Source organism: Teleopsis dalmanni, chromosome 1, assembly GCF_002237135.1.
Source record: "Teleopsis dalmanni isolate 2A chromosome 1, ASM223713v2, whole genome shotgun sequence".
Lineage (NCBI taxonomy): Eukaryota > Metazoa > Arthropoda > Insecta > Diptera > Diopsidae > Teleopsis > Teleopsis dalmanni.
Window position 1 is genome coordinate 91,236,945 of NC_051846.1, and position 22,964 is coordinate 91,259,908.

Genomic DNA, 22,964 nt, shown 5'->3' on the forward strand with positions numbered 1-22,964 from the left:
AAATCACGCCGGTGATGCATTATCACGGATAGACTTTAAAGAAATTCAACAAATTAATGAAAAGGCGAATAAAATACTAAAAGTAACAACCAGACAACAAACTCGAAAATGGAATATAAATAAACAAAAAAAAGACAACATCATTGGTAAAAATTAATATATATGAAACGTTCAGAAGCACTTATAATAAAAGTAGTCCTAAACTAATAATAAATAATGACTACTTAAAAATAATAAAAAACAAAGTGATCACTAAAAGTATTAAACACATTTTCACTAATGGAAAAATTGACTTGTATCAATTGTTTCCAATGCTTGAAAATGCATGTGATAATGAAATAAAGAAGCTGCAGCAGTCATTAAATGACAAAATATTTGAAAAAATCCGGATTATTAATTATAAAGAGGAAGGAAATAAAATCTTGCAAGAATTAGAAATTGCTCTGACAAATAAACTCACAATTATAAAAACCAATGATGAAAAGCAAAGAATATTACAAAAATATCATGATGATCCAATCTGTGGTGGCCACACAGAGATCACACGTACAGTTAAAAAGATAAAACAAAACTTTTATTGGAAGAATATGAAGGATATAACAAAACATATTAAAACATGTGATAAATGCCAGAAAAACAAAACGCAAAAGCACCATACAGATGAACGCATAATTACGGAGACACCAGTAACAGCGTTCGACGTCACACTAATAGACACAATAGGACCATTACCTAAAACGGACAATGGAAATATATATGCAATAACTTTAATATGCGACTTAACAAAATACCTAATATCAATTCCAATTGCGGACAAATCTGCTGCAACAGTTGCTAAAGCAATCATTGATAATGCTATACTAGTATACGGATCTATGAAGAAAATTATTACAGATATGGGAACCGAATTTAAAAACAAAATACTTGAAGAAATATGTAAACTTTTGCAAAAAGATAATATAAATTCAACCGCATATCATCATCAATCTCTTGGAACGATAGAAAGAAATCATAGGACATTCAATGAATATATACGCACATACCTACCAACAGATAAAACAAACTGGGACGAATGGATAAAATATTACACATACTGTTATAATACAACACCTTCAGCAGTACATAATTATTGTCCTTTTGAACTAGTGTTTGGAAAATCACCTACCATACACGATTTTCTCGTACAGGCAAAAATTGACCCTGTATATAATATTGAAGCACATGATAAAGAAGTAAAATATTTTTTTTTTTTTTTTTTTTTTATTTATTTTATTTTTAATTGTATCTTTCTGATAAGAAATTGACAATTATGTAATCAAATCTTAAAAACTAAACATAATGCAATTAGCAGGTGCAAAAAAGGAGTTTAAACTTTATAATAAAATGAAATGGATTATTATTATCAAAATTTATATCAACATTTTTAGTAAAATTACGTTAAGGTGGTACGAAGCTTTTTCGCTTAAGTCTAGATATTGTGGTATCAGAAAGCAGCTGTTGCGCCATTGGATTACTATGCTGGTGAAGTTTCACTTTATATTTTTGGCCGCATGTTGTAATGACGTCTGCAATAGTTGGGATTCCAAGATCTTTGTGGATATGTACATTTTTGAGATACCAAGGAGCACCGGTTATTTGTCTAAGTAATTTGTTTTGAACTCTCTGTATTTTTTCGATATTAGAAGCACATGCTGCACTCCAGAGTTCTATACCATAGGACCAGATAGGTTTTAAGATTGAATTGTATACCAAGACTTTATTTTCCAGAGTTAGCTTAGAGTTTTTATTAATAAGCCAATGGAGCTGCTGTGATTTTAATTTAATTTGAGATTTTTTGCTTTCAATGTGCTTAGTCCAAGTCAGCCTTCTATCAAGATGGATGCCAAGATATTTTACATCATGTGACTGAGGTATAATGATGTTATTCAACTTAACAGGGGGGCACGTTTCTTTTCGCAGAGTAAACGTGACATGCACACTTTTCGTTTCGTTTACTTTTATGCGCCATTTTGCTAGCCACTTCTCCAATAGACTTAAGTGAGTCGAGAGACTTTGGGACGCCCTTATGTGGTCACTGTTAGAACTAAGAATTGCAGTGTCGTCCGCGAAAGTAGCAAGTGTGTGATTTGAGAGTAGTGGGAGATCAGCTGTATAGATTATGTACAGAAACGGCCCCAATACGCTTCCTTGAGGAACACCGGCCATTATGTCGATTTCTCTTGAAATAAAGGTATTGTATTTCAATCTAAATTTTCTAGAAGATATATATGAATACAATAGCTTATGCATTTTTTCAGGAAGATAACGTTTTATTTTATACATAAGACCTTCGTGCCAAACCTTATCAAAAGCTTGGGCTACGTCCAAGAAAACGGCGGAACAGTATTGTTTGTGTTGAAAGGCAGTATGTATTTCTTTAGCAATTCTGTGAACTTGCTCAATAGTGCCATGTCCTGTTCGAAATCCAAATTGATGGTTTGGGATCACATTGTTTTGAGTTATTATTGGCATAATATATGACAGGAGCATTTTCTCAAAGATTTTGGATAACTGGGGCAAAAGACTAATTGGTCTATATGATGATGCCAAAGTTAGGTCCTTTCCTGCTTTTGGAATCATTTTTATTTCTGAAACTTTCCATTGCTTCGGGTAGTAGCCAAAAGCGAGGATGCTGTTAAATATCACCGTTAGAAAAGTTATTGCTGAATCAGGCAATTGTTGTATCATTTTACCCGTAATTTTGTCGTATCCAGGTGCCTTTTTGGGATTTGCAAATGTTCGAATAGTCTCCTTGACGTTATCCAAACACAACGTAAGGGGAGTTTCAACAATAGAAGGAAATTCGATGTTAGGTTGGAAATCTGATAATTGTGGGTTTGGCTGAAAGACACCCTTTAGGTGTTCTGCTAAAATACAACCTTTTTCTTCGTCATTGCGAGCCCAAGAACCATCCGGTTTTCTAAGCGGTGGGTCATTTTGTATTGGCGTTTTAAATTTCTTCGTTGCCTTCCACAGAGAATAGTTGTTTTCTTTAAGTGGACCAAGAGACTCGAGATATTCTTGTAAAGAGCGGTTTTTGTCATCAGATAGTGCTTTTTTAAGATCTTTTGAAGCTTTATTTAATCTTTGTTTTGAGGTGGGTGATCGAAGTCTTTGCCATTCACGCCTGGCTTGTCGTTTTCGAGAAATAAGATAATCAATGTGTGATTGAAATACTATATTTGACTGGACTGATCTTTTTGGTTGAGAGGCTTTAATTACAGCATTATTTAATGTCTTGGTAAAGTGATCAACTGCTTTATCAATTTCTTTAGGTGAACTACAATTTGAATTGTAACTTATTTCCTCATTAATTATATTTATATATTTCCTCCAGTTTATTAGAGTTTTCTTATTCTGCTCATTTGAATTAGTATTAAATTTTGTCAGAGTTAAAATAACCGGAGAATGGTCAGAGGACAAGTCATAAGATGATTTAACAGCAATATCTTCACGTTTCATACCATTAATGACTGCGAAATCGATTAAGTCTGGTATTTTTCGATTGTCTGATGGCCAGTATGTTGGGTGGCCTGAGGACACAACATCAAGGCTGTTGCCAAGTGCTGCATACAGTTGACGACCTCTTGGAGTTATTAGTCTAGAACCCCAAAAGGTGTGTTTAGCATTGAAATCCCCAGCAACTAGAAAGTTAGGACCGAGATCAGTAAAAAATTTCCGGAATTGATCAGAAGTAATAGCAAATTTGGGCGGGCAATAGATTGCTGAGACGACAGTTTTAGTTAGACCAGAAATTACACAAATTGATGTAGCTTGTAGGTATTTAAAACAATGCTTTTGAATTTCATAATGTTGTATTGTGTTTCTAACAAGTACTCCAGAACCACCACATGCTTTACCATCTGGATGTTTAGTGTCATAAAACTTATATCCAGAAACTCGAAAACAGTTTTTGAAGGTTAAATGTGTTTCAGATATAAGCAGTATATCGATATTGTTACTCACCAGAAATCTAGTTACTTCCAGTACATGTTGGCTTAAGCCGTTTGCATTCCAATGGCATATTGTGATTGCATTCATTTGGGTAAAATATAAGTAAAATATAGACTACAAATAGCTCATAAAAGAGCTAATGAATTAATAAAATCTAGAAAAATCAAGGAAAAATTAATCCATGATAGAAAGATAAAACCACAAAATATAGCTATAGGAGATTTAGTGTTAGTTAAAGATAATGCAGCTCATAAGTTAGAAAACCTTTACAAAGGCCCCTTCGTAGTAGAAATGTTAGATAATAGAAATAATGTTACCATAAAAGACGAAAACAACAGAACTTCACTAGTGAACAGAGACAGACTAAGACTATATTATAATTAATAAATAAAAATAATTTTTTGAATTTAATTAAGCAAAAATTTTTATTATATTATCAAGTTAATAAATACAAATATTTAGTTACAAAATAAAAATATATATAATCAATACATATAATAATAAGAAAATTCTACTTATATTTTATTACACTTATTACAACGTTTAGTAATTAATAAACAGTACATATGTTATACTATAATTAAAAAAAAAAAAAAAAAAAAAAAAAAGTTTTTTAATAAATCTTATGTAATGAAGAAAAATACAATTTAAATTTTAAGATAACATAAAAATATAATGTAAACAAACAATTTACCAGTATTACAGAAAACCGTCATTGGTTGGATATGCAGCGGTACATTAGGTGGATGTAATCAGAGTACAATCGCATGTACAGCAGCCACCAAAAATGAATAAAAATTACATGAAGTCGAGAAAAAAAGTGAAGCAACATCTATTGGACACAATCGACAAAATAAGGAATGGCCAGCAAGACGAAATGTGAATACCCATCCAAGAGTTGACAGTAAAATTCAAGTGGCAGATGGTAAAACTAAGAAAGATAGTTTGAAGCGGCCAATACATCGATTGGCACCGGTATCAGCAGATTTACATTCGTCTACCACTACACAACAACAGCAAGCTAAAGAAACGCCATTAAAACGGCTAAAACTCTATGGCCTAGCGTTACTCATTATATTATGTCTACCACTGATATCAGCTCATAGGATCAGCATCACATCACTAACGCCAGGTCATTCATTGATCGGCGAACCGATAACAGCAATGCCAGAAACCTCCAGTGTATCATCGGGTTCATTGCCAACACGTTGGAAGGCAAGCGCACAAATTCAACAAAACTTTTGGTCAAGATGGTCAAACGAATACCTAAATGAGCTTCAGTACCGAAATAAATGGAAAACAGAAGCAGAAAAAGTTAAAAAGGGTACTATGGTTATCATAAAAGAAGATAACACACTCCCTACGGAATGGCCATTAGGGCGGATAGTGAATACCTACCCAGGAATTAATGGCAAGGTTCGAGTGGTAGATGTTAAAACCAAGAACGGAATTTGGAAACGGCCGATACATCGATTGGCATCGTTACTAGCAGATGCACATTCATGCACCAATGTACAAGCAGATCAAGCTGAAGACGCGCCACGAAAACGCGCAAAACTCGATAACAACAATCAAAAGGAGGGAGAATGTTATGGTAAGTTTTATATTAATTTTATTATAAAAATCAATTGTATCAACTATTATAATTGTATTATTATTGTATTAATTATATGTATTCATAAGTACTTTAAATTAGCTTCTTATGTTGTTTTTGTTGTTGGTTTTATTTGTGTTATCAAATATTTTTAGCAATGTTGCTGGCTCTCACAACTAAATATTCGCACGCTAGCAGCGTGCCAGACGTAACATGATCATCTTCACACGCCACTGTGCAAGGTTGATAAGCATTATGTTCATTTTCTTTTATCGTGTGCTCGTTGTGAGTTGCAGCAATAGGCAAGCCGCTGCGGCAATTCTGTTGTTCCCACAGGTGCAATATGAGTTGACGCATGACTTAAGTGATAACACATTTAAATCACCAAATTTGTGAAGCAGGTTGATATATGGCAAAATACGTATACCAGCTTGCTGGCTGTATTAAATAGTATAAGCATAGGCAATGCACATATTTCCCACGAGTGCCCTTGGGCTTGAATATTCAAAGACCATCGGATAACAAATCGTGGGAACTAGGTGCATTTCCTCCTTTACCATAAGCTTAGTGTTAAGAATTTTGTATAAAAGCACAACATTTTTCAATAAACATTTAATTCAATTTCAAAACCTGAATTCAACCAAGTGTTTTCTTTTGGTTTAAGTGCCTAAAGGAACTTTGATCAAAGTCGGTTTATGTGCCGAATTTGAAAATCAATAAATAATAAAATAAATAAATAAATACCTATATATATATTTACATATATATATAGCTATTTATAAATTACGTAACTGGTTCATGTGCCGGATTGCGTAAGTGAATTACTAAGCTGGTTAAAGTGCCGGATTAGTGAATCCGTATCAGACTAGGTACGGAGGATAACATAACGTGTAAAAGCTAAGCTAGTTCAAGTGCCGGATTAACTAAAATCTGTATCAAACTAGATATAGATCATAACACATATCTTCTCGTTTAGTCAACTTGCTGCAGCTAAATACGGAAAAAAACATACACAACCATATCAGGCATAGGGGATTCTACACTTGAAACAAACAAGGTTGTTGAGCTATTTACAAAATCACACTCAGGTGATTATTCAACTTCATGCACTGCGATCGTTACAACAACTATAACAGATCCTCAACCAACCTTTAATGTAGACATTTCTGGCTGGTCAATTCCAAACAACATCACCTTAGCTGATCCGACGTTTTTCAAATCACAGAGAATCGATGTGCTACTACGTGGCGGATTATTTTTTAACTTATTGCGTATTGGACAAATTCGTCTGAAAAATAATTTTATGTTGCAGAAGACAAGGCTGGGTTGGATAGCATCAGGTGGCGGTATTATTCCAAAATACAATCACTCATTTTCGTTAGCTACAGCTAAGAAATCAACCACTGAACTGGAATTTGAAAATGATAAATCATTAAATGAAATTATAAAAAAGTTTTGGGAAATAGAAAATTGTTTTGACGCGCACTCTTCGCTATCAGAGGAAGACGCATATTGCGAAACCCATTTTAAACAAAATTTTATTCGGTAAGATTCTGGTGTATATTCGGTTTTGCTTCCTAAGCAGCGCAATATCGACTCACTTGGAGATTCTTACAATCACGCACTTCACCGATTCCACAGTTTAGAAAGAAAGTTAATAAAGTTAATAATGCTGACTTAAAAACTCAATATGTTGATTTTATTAATGAGTACATAAATTTAAATTGTCGCCAGCACAATTACCATCGAGTTTTTTACCTCATCATTGTGTGCTGAAAAACGAAAGTACAACTACGAAATTGCGTGTGGTTTTCGATGGGTCAGCTAAAACATCCACTTTGAATTAATTATTCGATTCCGATATTTTAAAATTGCTCTTTGTGGAGAAATCTGTAAAATGTATCGATGCGTGTGTGTTACATATCCCGATGAATATCTTCAGTGCATTTTGTGGAGAAGTAATCTCGATGATGACATAAAGGTTTTCAAATTGGACACTGTTACATATGGAACAAGACCAGCTGCATTTTTAGCTATTCGAGCAATGCATCAACTGGCTCGCGATGAAGAAAAATCATACCCCTTGGGTTTTAAAATCGTTCTCAGAGATTTTTATGTAGATGATTTAATGTCAGGCAGCGACACCGTGGACGAAGTAATAAGAAAGCAAACTACTGAATTACTAAGAAAGGGTGGTTTCCAGATCAGAAAATGGTGTTCCAATGATCCAAGAGTATTGTGTGGTACCGCTGAATCCGAACGTGTACAATTATTGAAATTTAAAGATGGTTCTGATATCACCAAAGCATTGGGTTTAGTTTGGGATCCAAACCTCGACAATTTTTTATTTTCATTTACTCCAGTGGTAGGTAGTCAGCCAGTTAACAAGCGTACTGTTCTCTCAACTATAGCCCGTTTTTATGATCCAATCGGATTAATTGGACCTATCATCACCAAGGCAAAAATGTTCATACAAACCTTATGGAAACACAAATTGCATTGGGATGAGAGTCTACCACAAGCATTATACTCAGCTTGGATTGAACTTCACTCTCAATTTACTATTATCAGCAGTTTTAAATTCTCTCGTTATGTTTTATTGTCTAATTCTAAAGTGCAAATACATGGTTTCTGTGATGCCAGTCTGGACGCTTATGGTGCATGTATATATGTCAGGTGTGAGCGCTCGACTGCATTTGAATCGCAACTACTATGCTCCAAATCAAAAGTTGCACCACTAAAAACACTTACAATTCCCAAGTTAGAACTTTCAGCTGCTCTACTTTTATTGGAACTCATTGATATGGTTGCAAAAACTATAAATTTTACATGTGATTTTCATTGCTGGTCAGACTCAATGGTGGTATTATCTTGGATAAGTGAACAACCATCCAATTTTAACGTTTTTGTCTCCAACAGAATTAGCAAAATTCAAACTCTTACCTGTGGCATGAATTGGCATCATGTACCAACTTGTATGAATCCTGCAGATATCTTATCAAGACGAGCAGCGCCAGATGAACTTTTAGCCTCAAAACTTCGGACACAAGGACCTGAATTTTTAAGAACAACGCATTTACCATACATTGGCCACAAAATACTGTCTTCGTAGCAGAATTACCTGAACGACGTAGGAGAGTTCTAAAAACTACATCTCAGCAAGACTTAACACTATCCTGTAAATTCGCTAACTCATTTAATAGAATGCAGATAGTTTTCGCATATATTTATCGATTCGTGTCACTCAAACATAAAGAGACCATAAGGAAAACTGGTCAACTTGATCCTCAGAATATTGAAATGGGTACAAAATAAATGGTTTGTTTAAAACCATTTAACAAACTCATTTCTCGGCTGAATACAAAATTCTTAAAAAAGGAGAAAATGTTACTAGTTCAAGTAAACTTTACTCCCTCAATTATTTTATTTTTTCATTTGGAGTGATTCGTGTAGGTGGTCGACTAAAAAATTCATCGCTAAGTTTCGAGGCTCGCCATCCAATGATACTTCCAAAAACTCATGTTATCACAAACGCAATGATAATCTATTTTCATCAAAAGAACTTGCACGCTGGGACACAGAGTTTGCTCGCCACAATTCGTTTGCAATTTCGGCCTATTGGTGGTCGAAAAACTATAACACACGTTATCAACAAATATGTTCGTTGTTTTCGTCTTAAGCAAAAATATGTCGAATATATAATGGGAGATCACACTACTGGAATCGACTTCTGCGGTCCCTTCTATTATATTATAAATCTGAAGTGCGAACCAGACCTCCAGTAAAATGCTACATCTGTTTATTCGTTTGTTTTTCGACGAAGGCTGTACATTTGGAAGTGGTAAAAGATTAAACTACATCATCGTTCTTAGCTGCTTTGAAACGTTTTACTTGTACCCGTGGAAATCCCAAAATAATTTGGTCCGACAATGCTACGAATTTCGTTGGTGCAAGGAACGAGTTAGCTGAAGTAAAACAATTGTTCGAAAGTAGCCAACATCTTAAAAATATTCATCAGGATTGTCTAAGTGATGGCATAGAATGGAAATTTATACCACCTAGATCTCCACACTTTGGTGGTCTCTGGGAGGCTGCCATAAAATCAGCAAAACGTTTGTTTTACAGCACTGTCGGACTTTCAATTTTATCATTTGAAGAACTACGCACACTCGCATGCCACTTATCGACAGTGCTTAATTCTCGTCCTCTTTGTTCTATTTTAGAAAATCCAGACGATTTAGAAGTCCTCACACCAGCTCATTTTTTGGTGGGTGGTCCGCTAACATCAATATCTGAGCCCAACCTTACTATGTCTAACTTCTCTCGCTTAGACAGATGGCAATGAGTTAGTAATACACTACAAATATTTTGGAAAAGGTGGAGTGTGAACTACCTCACGCTATTACAAGAGCGTAGCAAATGGCGTTCACCTGCAGCAAATGTTCGTGTTGGGGATATAGTGCTAGTACATGAAGACAATCTCCCACCTCTTAAATGGCATTTAGGCCGCATCACCAGCATAATATGCGGATCTGACAATGTGACTCGAGTGGTGGAAATACGTACGAATACAGGAATTATCAAACGTGCTGTAAGGAGGGTGGCAATTCTTCCGATAGATGATAAATATGTTTAAAGTCAGAGCCTTTCAACCGGGGGAGAATGTTTAGAGTAGTAGTAACTAAATTCAATTAATTTTATTTTTAATTTGTTTTACATTGCAACACTGTTTTGTTCGAAAAGGTGATTTGCATTTCATTTTGCTTCTCTATATTAAATCTTTGTTCTTGCTTTTTTTTTGCCTTTTGCTTTGCATCAAAATTTGCAACTCTCTTACCGGTTGATCGTTAGCGAAGACACACGCATTTTTTGTTCACTCGTTCGGAAAAAACTTTAAATATGTAAAATAAAGTCATTGTACATTTATATAAATAAAATATTGTAAAAACAATTAAAAGTGATAAAAAATATTATCATTTCAAAACACCCTCTAATTCATAAAAAATGCTGTTCCCTTGCGATTTCGATTTATCGGGGTTCGACTGTATTAGAAAAAGAAAAAGCAACAGTAGACGAATAATTATATGCAATCGAACGAAATTTAACACCAACAAACAACAAACTTTACGTCAGAGCGAAGTTTAACATGGCAAAACAAGAACAACACGAAACATACGATGAATACTTTAACAAATTGCGTGGTCTCATTAAAAATGCACAATATGATCCGCTTGAAAATGATTTAATGTGAGATAAAATCATATGTTCAATAAAAGATCAAAATCTACGTGAAAGACTGTGACTAGACGAAAACATAACGCTAAATAAAGCTATCGATATCTGCAGATCAAAAGAAGTAACAGAAATACAACTTCGCGGAATTGAATTATTACTATTCAAAGTCAATAAAATTGACAAGTGCAAAAACCATCACGACAGTAATACCCAAAAGAGATTGTAAGAGATTGTAAGAGATTGTAAGTTTTGCGGATACGATTATCACGATAAAATCGAACAATGCAAAGCAAGAAAGGAAGTATGCAAGAAATGCAATAAAAAGGGCCATTACACCAGAGTCTGTATGTCTAAAAACAAAAACCAAAGTGACGACAAAATGACACAAAGCAAAACGAGACATGTTGAAAAAGTAACAACGATAAGAAAAATGAGAGAAGCCAGAGTAATGAGCAACCTTAAGAGTATGTTCTGCATATAGTAGAAGCTGGTTAATCAACAGGTATTTTTATAGATTTAATCATCTACAACAACAACAACAGTTGCAAAATAAGATGTCAACTGGAAACTGGCACGACATGTAACATAATTGTTAAAATAAGATTCATTAGAAATATTTCCAGACCTTGTTATGAGAAACACTAAAACAACATTAAAAACCCTTGACGAAACTCGTATAATGACAGCGGGCACAGTACAGCTAACATTAAAATAGATAGCAATATACCACCGAGAAATAAAGCACCAAGACGTATTTCTGTATCGTTAGGAGAACAGCTAAAAGTTACACTAGCCGAAATGGAAAAACAAAACATAATAGTAAAAGTGTACGAACACACAAATTGGACAAGCATTTTAGTAATTGTCAAGAAAAATAACAAACTGCGAATATGTATTGATCCAAAGCATCTAAATCAAGCATTAAAGGATGTAATATATTAACTATCAACAATAGAAGAAGTTTTAGCTGAACTTGCAGATGCAAAAGTCTTCACAGTACTAAATGCTAAACATGGATTTTGGAAACTTGAATTAGAGAAAAATAACAGCAAACTTACAATGTTTTGGACTCCATTTGGAAAGTATAGATTTAACCGTTTGCCATTTGGGTTACAACCAGCAATGGAAATTTTCCAAATGAAACTTAGAACAACTCTTGAACCGTTTAAAACAACAAAATTTAAAATTCAACAAAGACAAACTTAAGGTATGTCAACAAAATATTAAATTTTATGGACATATACTAACCAGTGAGGGTATAAAACCAAACCCTAATAAAACGAAAGCAATTTTGAACATACCAAGACCGGAAGATAAGGCTGAGACTATTAGATTTTTAGACCTTGTTATATATGTGAGTAAATTTATACCAAATCTAGCAACAATAACAGAACCGCTACGTAACATAACACACATGAAACAAAAATTTATGTGGGGAAAAGCTTTTAACAATTTAAAACAATTAGTAACAACAGCACCAGTTTTATAGTATCACAATATAAACAAACCAATTGTATATATAAACAGATGCGTCATGGTATGCAATAGGTTGTGCATTATATCTATATCTATATAGATATAGATATAGTATATCTATAGTTTACCTTACTCAATGTTAAGGCCGCCTTTGATGACTATTGCATTCATATTCTTCTAAACACTTATGTTCTGATTTGAATGAGCTAACCATTGCATTTTCGTAATTTATGGCATGAGTCAGAAAACGATACTTCTGACATAAATAATTTGACGTTTGAAATTTGGTTACGAGCTCATGTGGTGTCAAATATATTGAGACCACACAAATCAGAACACATGTGACATGAGACACATGTGTCATGAGACACATGTGTCATGAGACACATGACAAACAAATGCACAGTAAGTACTTACTATGCATTTCTTGTCTTAAGTAATGTGTCATTTATAAATAGGAAGTATATGAAAATTATAATTGTAAAGTATATAAGAATAACCAATTAGAATTAAGAGAATATTGTTAGATTTAGTTAACTATTGTTAGAATAAGATAAATATATCATTTAAAAATAAATAATGAAACTATTGTAAGATTTAGAATAAGTTGAGAGTACAGTCTATTGTAGAACGTGATCTGGCAAAGATCATAATAATATAAAAGTAAATGAGTAAATAAATAAAATAAAGTTTTCATATAATAAAAACAAATTAATGCGTTTTCATTAAAGACTATATCAAATCCCATCACAATTACAAGAAGAGCATCTAATTATTTATGCTAGATGAAATGGACGAAAAAGAAGATAAACGCATAAACAAACAATGGCTGAAGACGGAGTCATGCAGAGTCTGATCAACATAATCAAAAATGGTTGGTCAGAACAAAAACATTATGTACCGGAAGAAATCAAACAATACTGGGATTTTAGAGATGAATTAATAGTCAATGATGAAATAGTATTCAAAGGAAACCGAGTCTGTATACCAAAAGACATAAGAAGTGACATCTTACAAAAATCACATTTACCACATCTGGGAATAGAAGCTACACTGAAATTAGCTCGTGAAACAGTTTTTTGGAAAGGGAGATAAAGCAAATGATACAAAATTGTGAGGTTTGTAAATAGAATGTCAAAATGCAAAAACGAGCGCCAATGATAATAACAGATACTCCTACATCACCATTTGAAATAACATCGATGGATGTATTCGAGATGAACATTAACAATCAGAGAAAATATTTTTTGATAACTGTAGACCATTATTCGGATTTTTTCGAGAGTGATAAATTAAAAGATTTATCAACAAAAACTAGAATATATCTATATAGAAAAAACTTCAACAGATACGACATACCAGTAGTAGTTATTACAGAGAATGGTGCAAATTTTGTTAATACAGAATTCAGAAAATTCACAGAAGAGTGGGAATCTGAACATCGTACTTCGAGCCCATACCATCAACAAGCAAATGGTAAGAGCGAAGCAGTAGTAAAAATAGCAAAACAGTTGATAAAAAAAGCTATAGAATTGAACATTGATTTCTATAAAGCAATTTTACTTTGGAGAAACGTGCCTAACCAGATTGGATCAAGTCCAGCAAAATGAATGTTTTGCAGATGGCTAAGATACCAAACAACGATACAGAACAAGAAGTGATAAGAGATGTGTCAGAACGTATACCACAGCAGAAAAGATATACAAAGCAATATTATGATAAAGGCACGAGAAGGGATAACAATCTAAAGGAAGGAGATAATGTATATAAGTTAACACATATAAAGTTGATACAATTAATGCATGTGCAGACGATGGAATGCATAGCAAAATGATCACTAAGCATTTTCCCATTGAGTAATTCTACACTTGCACGAGCGTCCACAAAAAGCTGACGCTTTAAATTAATGCACTTGTCCGGTGCAATATTAAAATATTGTTAAAAGTTATAAATCAGTTTTAATAAAGAACTCAAGAAATAAAGATTCACATTCGTGTTTTCGTTTTTTGGTACTCTGAACAAAAGATACCATAACTGGCGCCCAACGTCAAAGTTGTTGTGTTTTATCGTTAAATTATACAAGTTATGAGCATTAGTAATAAAGCTTAATATAAAAATACTTAAAACCTTTCTTTAAAATAAAAACAAATAAAATAATAGTGAAAATTTAATACGTATGAAAAGCATTAAAAGTTTAAAATAAAATATTTAGAACTTTTCCTTTTAATAAAAACTTTAAAAAAACGAATTAGTGAAATAAAGAAAGTTAATAACGAAATTATATCACAGTGGAAAATTAATTATTACTAATAAAATTAAAATAAATGAAAATCACAAAAAAAACAATAAAATTCGACGAAATTAAATCAGAGTGGAAAATTAATTATTACTAATAAAATTAAAATAAACCTTTTGTTTAATAAACATTTTATTAAAAATTTTTTATAATAAAAATCAAAATAATAAAACAATAAAACGAAAACCCAATACTGTGCAAAAGAGCAGTATATTCCCCTAAAACCGTGAACAATGGGATTTTTTATAATAAAATCAACAAAACGATAAAACCAAAATCCAATGCTATGCAGAGGAGCAGTAGACTCCCCTAAAGAAGTGGACAATTGGATGAACAACTAAAAGGCAACGAGTGTAGGATCCTCAGTAACTACAGTAAAAAGGACAAAATCCGGAGCACTGCAGCCAATGAAAAATGCTGATAATACTAATGTAAGTGAAATTAAAAGAAGTTAGCAAACATTTAAAATAAAAATTAGTTTTTTTCCCAAAAATTTTAATAAATTACAAGTTATTAGATAAAAAAAATCTATACTATATTTAAAAGAAAAAATATTTGAGTATTATATCCACAAAATAAAAACAAAAAATTAAAATTATTAATATTAATGTAAACGAAATTAAAAGAAAGTTAGCAAACATTTAAAAGAAAATTTGCTTTATTTCTTGAAAAAATTAAAATAAAAAATTACAAGTTATCAAATATAACACACTATATTATATTTAAAGGAAAATTTTTTTGTTTTTTTTGGTTATTATATCAATAAAATATAAATATATGTATATGATACTATAATATTTCTTACAAAGTTGAATATTTAAATTAATAATACAAAAAGTTATTTACCACAGAATAACGTTAAAAACGTTATTGAATAAAAACAGTAGATTTTGGAACATGATGAATGAGGCAGGCTTACCTGATACCAACCAGGTTGCACACCAAGCACAGATCCACCAACACTCATTACCAGGGTCACAAGCCCAACAACACCCCTTATCATTACCTAACGTCCATATGCCACCTCCAAATGTCGCCAGGGCAACACCCGAATAACAAGATATTATTAAAGATAGTACCTTTAATAATGTTATAAGGGAAAAAACTGACTAACATATAGAATTAGCCGATGAACAGATAACAAATAGAAATAACTTAGGAGAGTTGGACAAAATACCTGACATTGTTCGTTGTCTACGGGAATTCTCAGGCAATACATTTACCGACTGGAAATATTTTCAGCTTCAGCTTGAATATTTGCACAAGTTTGATCATATTGTTAACAGCAAGCAACTAGATGACGCAGTACTTTATTTCACTCAGCACTTGCAGATGGCAGCGTGGAACAGTACACCAACACCAAAACTCCAAAATCTACATGGTAAAAAATACCCACCCTTCATCACAAAAAAGATTACGGAGAAGCGAAAATTGCGAAAACGTTGGCAAGCACCTAGATGTCCGTTAATTAAATCGCAACTAAACAGAGCAACTAAAAAGTTACGCACAGCCATCAAATCATACAAAAATAATACCTTTAATAGTTTTCTGATGGGCCTCACGGCAGACAAAAATAATAAATACTCTCTGTGGAAAGCTGCTAAATCATTTAACAGACTAATGCAGCAGTCTGCTACAGTGAAAATAAACGAAACTCAGTGGGCTATAACAAATACTGTTTGCTGAACACCTATAGAAAATCTTCAGTCCAAATGACGGTCAAGATGTTATTGGGTCAAGTACAAATTGGCCCGAAGGCGACACTGCAATTGTTCCAGTCACTACGGAAGAAGTGAGTAAACAAATTTTAAAAATGAAACTCAAAAAATCTCCTGGTTTTTGACTTAATAACGGCTGAAGTTCTTCGGAACTTACCCAATAACTGCATCATGTACTTATGCGATTTATTTAATTCGTGCCTCCGTTTGAAACATGTACCCATTTTTTGGAAATTCGCTGAGGTAATTATGATACCCAAACCGGGGAAGTTCCCATTGATGTATCCTCATATAGGCCAATATCTCTATTGCCAACCTTATCGAAGCTTTTTGAAAAACTACTACTATCGCGTTTATTACCAATAATCGAGAGAAGACGCTTAATTCCGGATCATCAATTCGGCTTCAGAAAACACCACTCAACCATCGACCAAATACATGTAGTCGTAAATGCCATTGAATCGGTGATGCAAGAGAAGAAAGTGTGTTGTGCCGTGTTCTTAGATGTATCACAAGCCTTCGATAAGGTTTGGCATGAAGGATTACTTCATGAACTTAAATCATTATTGCCTCTACAATTCTGTCAGCTGCTATCATCGTATCTAACCGACAGGTACTTCAGTGTTAAATATGAAGATGCACATTCAGCACTAAAGAAGATTAGCGCAGGCGTCCCGCAAGGGAGCATTCTTGGGTAAGTCGTGTGTATACACACGACTAACCCTCTGCAAACCAATTAGTTACAGCAACATTTACAGATGATACTGCGGTTTTAGCAATCGAAAACAATATAGAAGACGCGACGGTTAATCTACAATACACAGTCAATCAAATTGCTTCATGGGCAAAAAAATGGCAAATCAAGCTAAATAAGGAAAAATCAGTACATATAGTCTTCTCATTGAGAAATTATAACCATATTCCAATTCATATCGATGCCACAAAAATTCCACACGCCAACGAAGCCAAATATCTGGGCATTACACTCGACGCCAAGCTGCGCTGGAAAGCGCATGTTAAGAAAAAACGAGAAGAGCTTAACCTAAAACTAAACAAATTTTACCACCTCATTGGCAGGCGCTCTAAACTGCCAATCCACAACAAACTAATGGTCTATAAACAAATACTGAAGCCGGCTTGGAATTATGGTATACAATTCTGGGGTTGTGCCAGCAAGAAATACATTGCAACTATCCAGCGCTTTCAAAATAAAGTACTACGATACTTTAGAAACAGTGATCTCCACCGTGACCTTGACATACCAACAGTCGACGTCGTGGCAAAAAGGTGTGCCATTGCTCACAAACAGCGATTGAAAACACATGTCAACGTTACAGCATCCAGACCTCTCCAGGTGGTTGCAATACCTAGACGGCTAAAAAGGAAAACAGTGGCAGACTTAATGGACAGCGAGTAGCAAAATAGCTTCATTTTTTTACATTAAATATTCAAATCAAATTGCTTATTAGTACCTTTTTTTTGTTATTTGTACTAGGTTAAAACCATTCTTGTCTTTCTTGTCTATTAAAACCATTCTTGTCTTTATTTGAAGAATCGTTAATAAAAAACAAAAACAAAAAAACAAAAAAAAACAAAAAAACAAAAAAAAACAAAAATCCTAACAACAAATCCTAACTAACAACCACCACCAATGCCGACATATTCAGGTCACACTCTCCATATTGATATTTTTTCGACTGATGGAAAGAGAGTGCTTACAGCAATTGATAAATTTACAAAGTTCAAGGTAGTTAGGATGTTAGACGAGTATTGAGAATATAAGGAGACCATTGAGGGAAATTATTTTTCATCTTGGTTCTTGGTAATATAATATTGTTGAGTAAGATTAACTAATATTAAGTAATTAACTAATATATTGTAACTAGTAATATGAGACCAAGAAAGAACAAAAATGAATTTAAGTGTAGCGTCTCAAACGGGGACGTTTGAAATTGGGAGGAGAGGAGTTAACACCCGATGTTACCAAATTTGCCCCTCACTAATTATGTAACATAATTAACGGCGCAGCCATGCGATGCTTACATGATTGCTGCAAAACGGGTCTTGAATAATAAAATAAGAATGTCCCGTTTAGGTGTGCTGCGCTAAGACGAGTTTTTTCGTCGAGTCAGTTGCGACCTGACCACGCTAGTAAGCGAAACTCGAAAAGTAGAAAAATATGTAATTAATTTAAATATTTAATATAATATAATAAAAATTAACAAGAGTTAGAAGAATATGTAATTTGTTTAAATATTTAATATAATATAATAAAAATTAACAAGAATAAACACTTTGATAATAAACAAGAAAAATATATGTAATTAATTTATATTTTTATATGTATTATTATTTTTATATTTTTATAGTCTTTAATATATATATTTTTTTATTTTTTTATATTTTTATATTTTTATATTTTTTAAATTTTTACATCTTTTATATTTTTATATATTTTGTAGTAGAATTAAAGAATAAATATAAATGGCTGGCAACCCTATTGATGACTAACGAATATAAAGAATAACAAATAAAGAATCAAGCAGTGTGTAATAAGAAACTAAATGAAGCGGTTGTGTTTTATTACTACAATATCAGGTGTGGGGTAAAATTCACGTGGAGATAAATAAATTATTCTAGCGACAATAGCGTGCGTACAAATAAGAATTAAGTTCGCGTTAAATTGCGCAAATTTACAATATATATATTAATCAGTTTTAAAAAAAAAAAAAAAATAATAATAAAATAATGGCTGATGGCTCAAGAGCTGCAATAATCGAGACATTGCGAAATATGAATATTTCATTTCCAGACACGGCAACATTAAGTCAACTTAAAAAATTAGTTGCTGGTGTTATTGATGAAGTGGACGAGCGGTCCGATTCAACAATATTAGCAAATGCAACTTCAGAAATAGTAATAGCAAATGCGACTTCAGATGACAAAAGTGACGCCACCAATACATACAATAATAATGCCGCTATTGTGACATATACAAAACTCGATAAAAGTGATGCCAATGAAAATCAGTGCAGTGAAACCACAGCTAAAATTAAACATGCTGTAAACACCGGCAATGTAGACACTTCAGTTGACACAGATGAACTTAAGTTACGTGTTAAACTCCTGGAAAATCAAATAAGAATCATGGAGATGCAAAATCACATTTCAATTAACTCTACCCAATATAAAGAAATGGAGCAAGTGTCAAAGAAATTCAGTGGCGATGATGACATGGACGTCATAACTTGGATTGTTGATTTTGAAAATGTATCCGCAGTGTACGGTTGGACGGAGAAAGTTAAATTGGCTTTCGCTCGTCGAATGCTTACTGGCACTGCTGAATTGCAGTTGGAAACACGCGCCTGGGATAAAGGAAATGAATCGCTACTGCGTTATGTGATAACGATGCAGAACATTGCGAGCAAAGCACCTGTGTCGGAGGAAGAACTAATTGAATACATCATAAATGGCCTTAAAGACAGATCAACAAATGTAGTTATGCTTTATGGAGCTACATCAATAGTAGAGCTTAAAAAACTGCTACTAAAATATGAAAAAATTACGGAAGTTACTAATGCAAAAAACATGATAAGTCGACCGTTTCAGAAATCATAGGCTAAACGAGATTTTCCTGTGGTTAACAATAATGCTACTAATGAAAATCATTCAAACGTGCCAAACAAGCCTGTACGCTGTTTCAATTGTTCGGGATATGGCCACTATGCTGTTGACTGTAAAAAGGAAAAACGTGGAAGAGGGTCCTGTTTCACCTGCGGCAAATTCGATCACGTGCACAGTGACTGTCCGAAAAAATTTGTAAACTTTGCTGCTAATAATGATGACGATTATGAAAAAGTAGAATTTGAAGAAAAGGTAAGTGTTGCTTTTAATACCGATAGCGAACCTGAACTTAAATTTGACTGTTTTCTATGTATGCTGGATACGGGTAGCCCTATTAATTTTGTAAAGCGGTCGGCAATATTATCTGCTAATCCTAAGATCCAATTACATGATAATAAAATGTCGCAGTATGTAACTCTGGCACGTAAAAATATAATGTATTGCGGAACTGCAAATGCAAAAATCCAATATAAAAATAAGATAATTACCTTAAATTTTTTAATTGTACCAGACAATTACTTATCATATTCAATTATATTTGGCAGAGATTTTTTACATAAATTCAATATTTCTCTGTGTATTGAACACACAAATAAAAATGACTTTTCAGAAAGTCAATTAAAAAACAGGCATAATTTAAATATATTGGAAAAGACAAAGGCAGATGACATTGTAGGTAGAGCATTTAGAGAAATGTGTAATATCACAAAAAGTGATGGTGATTCCTTAGATATTAACCCAAACTTATCCCGCGATTGGATAACAAAATGGGAAACAATGATAAAAAAATAATTACATACAAAAACCGTTAGCAAATTTTTTGGACACTGATTATGAGGCAAAAATAGAAATAAAAACAGACACACCAATTTTCTGTTCACCACGACGGTTGCCTTTTGCCGAAAAGAATGAAGTAAATGATATAATTAAAGACTGGCTCGATAAGAAAATCATTAGATATAGCGACTCCCCGTATGCATCACCAATAGTTCTTGTTAAGAAAAAATCGGGAGAAACTAGAATGTGTATAGATTACAGAAACCTGAACAAACATATTATTAGAGATAATCACCCACTGCCACTAATTGAAGATTGTTTAGAATACTTAGGGGGTAAGAACATATTAACATTAATGGATTTAAAATCGGGATTTTTCCATGTAAAAATGGCAAAAGAATCCATAAAATATACCTCGTTTGTGGTACCTAATGGCCAATATGAATTTTTAAAAATGCCTTTCGGTCTAAAAAATGGCCCAACTGTTTTCCAAAGATTTATTACAAAAATCCTAAGAGATTTTATTGAGAATTCAGAAATTATAGTTTATTTAGACGATATTGTAATTGGAAGCAAAACAATAGAGGAACATTTCATAATTGTAAGCAAAGTTATAAACAGATTAGCAGAATTCGGACTTCAGATAAAACTAAGTAAATGTAAATTTGTGCACAGCAAAATAGAATACCTCGGGTATATTGTTTCATCACAAGGAATGAAACCCTCAGAGAGCCATGTCGAAGCTATAAGAAATTTTCCTGACCCAAAAAATCAACGACAACTTCAGTCATTTGTCGGTTTATGTTCATATTTCAGAAAATTTGTGCAATCCTTTTCAATAATAGCTCGACCACTATATGACCTGCTTAAGAAAAATTCCAAATTTGATTTTAATGAGGAATGTAGGCAATCGTTTATTAACTTAAAGAAAGAATTAATAACAAGTCCGGTACTATCAATTTACAACAGCAATAGAGAGACACAGTTACATTGCGATGCCAGCTCTCATGGCTTTGGTGCCATTTTATTCCAACAACAAGATGATAAACAGTTTCATCCAGTTGCATACTTCTCAAAACGAACTTCTGACGCAGAAAGCAGGTACCATAGCTTTGAATTAGAAACTTTAGCAGTGATTTACGCACTCCGTAGGTTCCGTGTATATCTAGAAGGAATAGAATTTAAGATTATAACCGACTGCAATTCATTAACACTAACATTAAATAAGAAATTAGTAAATAGTAGAATTGCTAGATGGGCCTTAGAGTTAGAAAACTATAATTATTCAATAGCTCACCGTGCTGGCAAGAAAATGCCACACGTAGATGCTCTTAGCAGAAGCGAAATGGTAAATGAAAATTTAGTTGCTGTTATTGACAGCGAAGACTTAGACTTTCAGTTGCAAGTAATGCAAAACAGAGATGAAGATATTATGGGTTTGAAGAACCAATTAGAAAACGAAGAACTAGAAAAGTTCGTAATGGAGAATGGTGTGGTTTTTAGGAAAGAAAAAAAAAATTTACTTCTATATGTACCTGAAGAATTGGAAAAAGAAATAATTAGATCTATACATGAACAATTAGGGCATCAAGGCGTGGAAAAATGCTATCATAAAATAAGAAGAAATTATTGGTTTCTAGATATGAAAAGAAAAATTGACAATGTTAAGAAAAATTGCATAAAATGTATCATGTATTCTGCTCCAGAAAAAACGAATAGAAACTTATATAACATACCTAAACACCCCAAACCATTTCATACCATACATCTAGATCATTTAGGCCCACTACCATCACTTCAGTCAAAACGCAAGCATATTTTGGTAATTGTTGATGCCTTTACCAAGTATGTTAAATTATATCCAGTACTAACAACCAGTACAAAAGAGGTTACAGCCGCATTAAATAAATATTTTGAATACTATAGTAGACCAAATAGATGCATAACAGATAGAGGAACTTGTTTTACCTCTAAAGAATTTGAAAATTATTTAAATAACAAAAATATTACCCATGTAAAAGTAGCTGTGCATTCGCCACAAGCGAATGGACAAGTTGAAAGAATTAACAGAAGCCTTGTAGGAATGTTAGCAAAATTAAGCGATCCTTTAGAACATGCTGATTGGGTAAAACAACTTCTAAAAATTGAATTCGCAATAAATAATTCAGTTAATAGATCAATAGGACTAACTCCAAGCCAAGCTTTATTTGGCATAAACCAAAAGGGTGAAACTGTCGATAAGCTGACAGAA

The 22,964-nt window shown here is 33.2% G+C and overlaps 2 protein-coding genes across 2 annotated transcripts; both read left to right on the top strand.

Annotated features, from left to right (window-relative positions):
- Positions 1 to 7,484: 7,484 nt before the first annotated feature.
- LOC119687300 lies at positions 7,485 to 8,699 on the top strand. Its single transcript, XM_038101562.1, has one exon. It carries the CDS (start codon positions 7,485 to 7,487, stop codon positions 8,697 to 8,699), a length of 1,215 nt encoding a protein of 404 aa, XP_037957490.1.
- Positions 8,700 to 9,373: 674 nt separating this feature from the next.
- On the top strand, positions 9,374 to 9,932 carry LOC119687303. Its single transcript, XM_038101577.1, has 2 exons — positions 9,374 to 9,413; positions 9,460 to 9,932. The coding sequence occupies exons 1-2, from the start codon at positions 9,374 to 9,376 to the stop codon at positions 9,930 to 9,932; spliced, it is 513 nt and encodes a 170-aa protein (XP_037957505.1).
- The last annotated feature ends 13,032 nt before the right edge of the window (positions 9,933 to 22,964 follow it).

What these genes read in the sequence shown, in the direction of transcription:
- LOC119687300 (XM_038101562.1), top strand. Translation starts at nt 7,485, where the DNA reads ATGTATCGATGCGTGTGTGTTACATATCCCGATGAATATCTTCAGTGC.
- LOC119687303 (XM_038101577.1), top strand. Translation starts at nt 9,374, where the DNA reads ATGCTACATCTGTTTATTCGTTTGTTTTTCGACGAAGGCT. An exon ending in TTTGTTTTTCGACGAAGGCT is followed by an intron (nt 9,414 to 9,459) that starts GTACATTTGGAA and finishes CATCGTTCTTAG; the next exon opens with CTGCTTTGAAACGTTTTACT.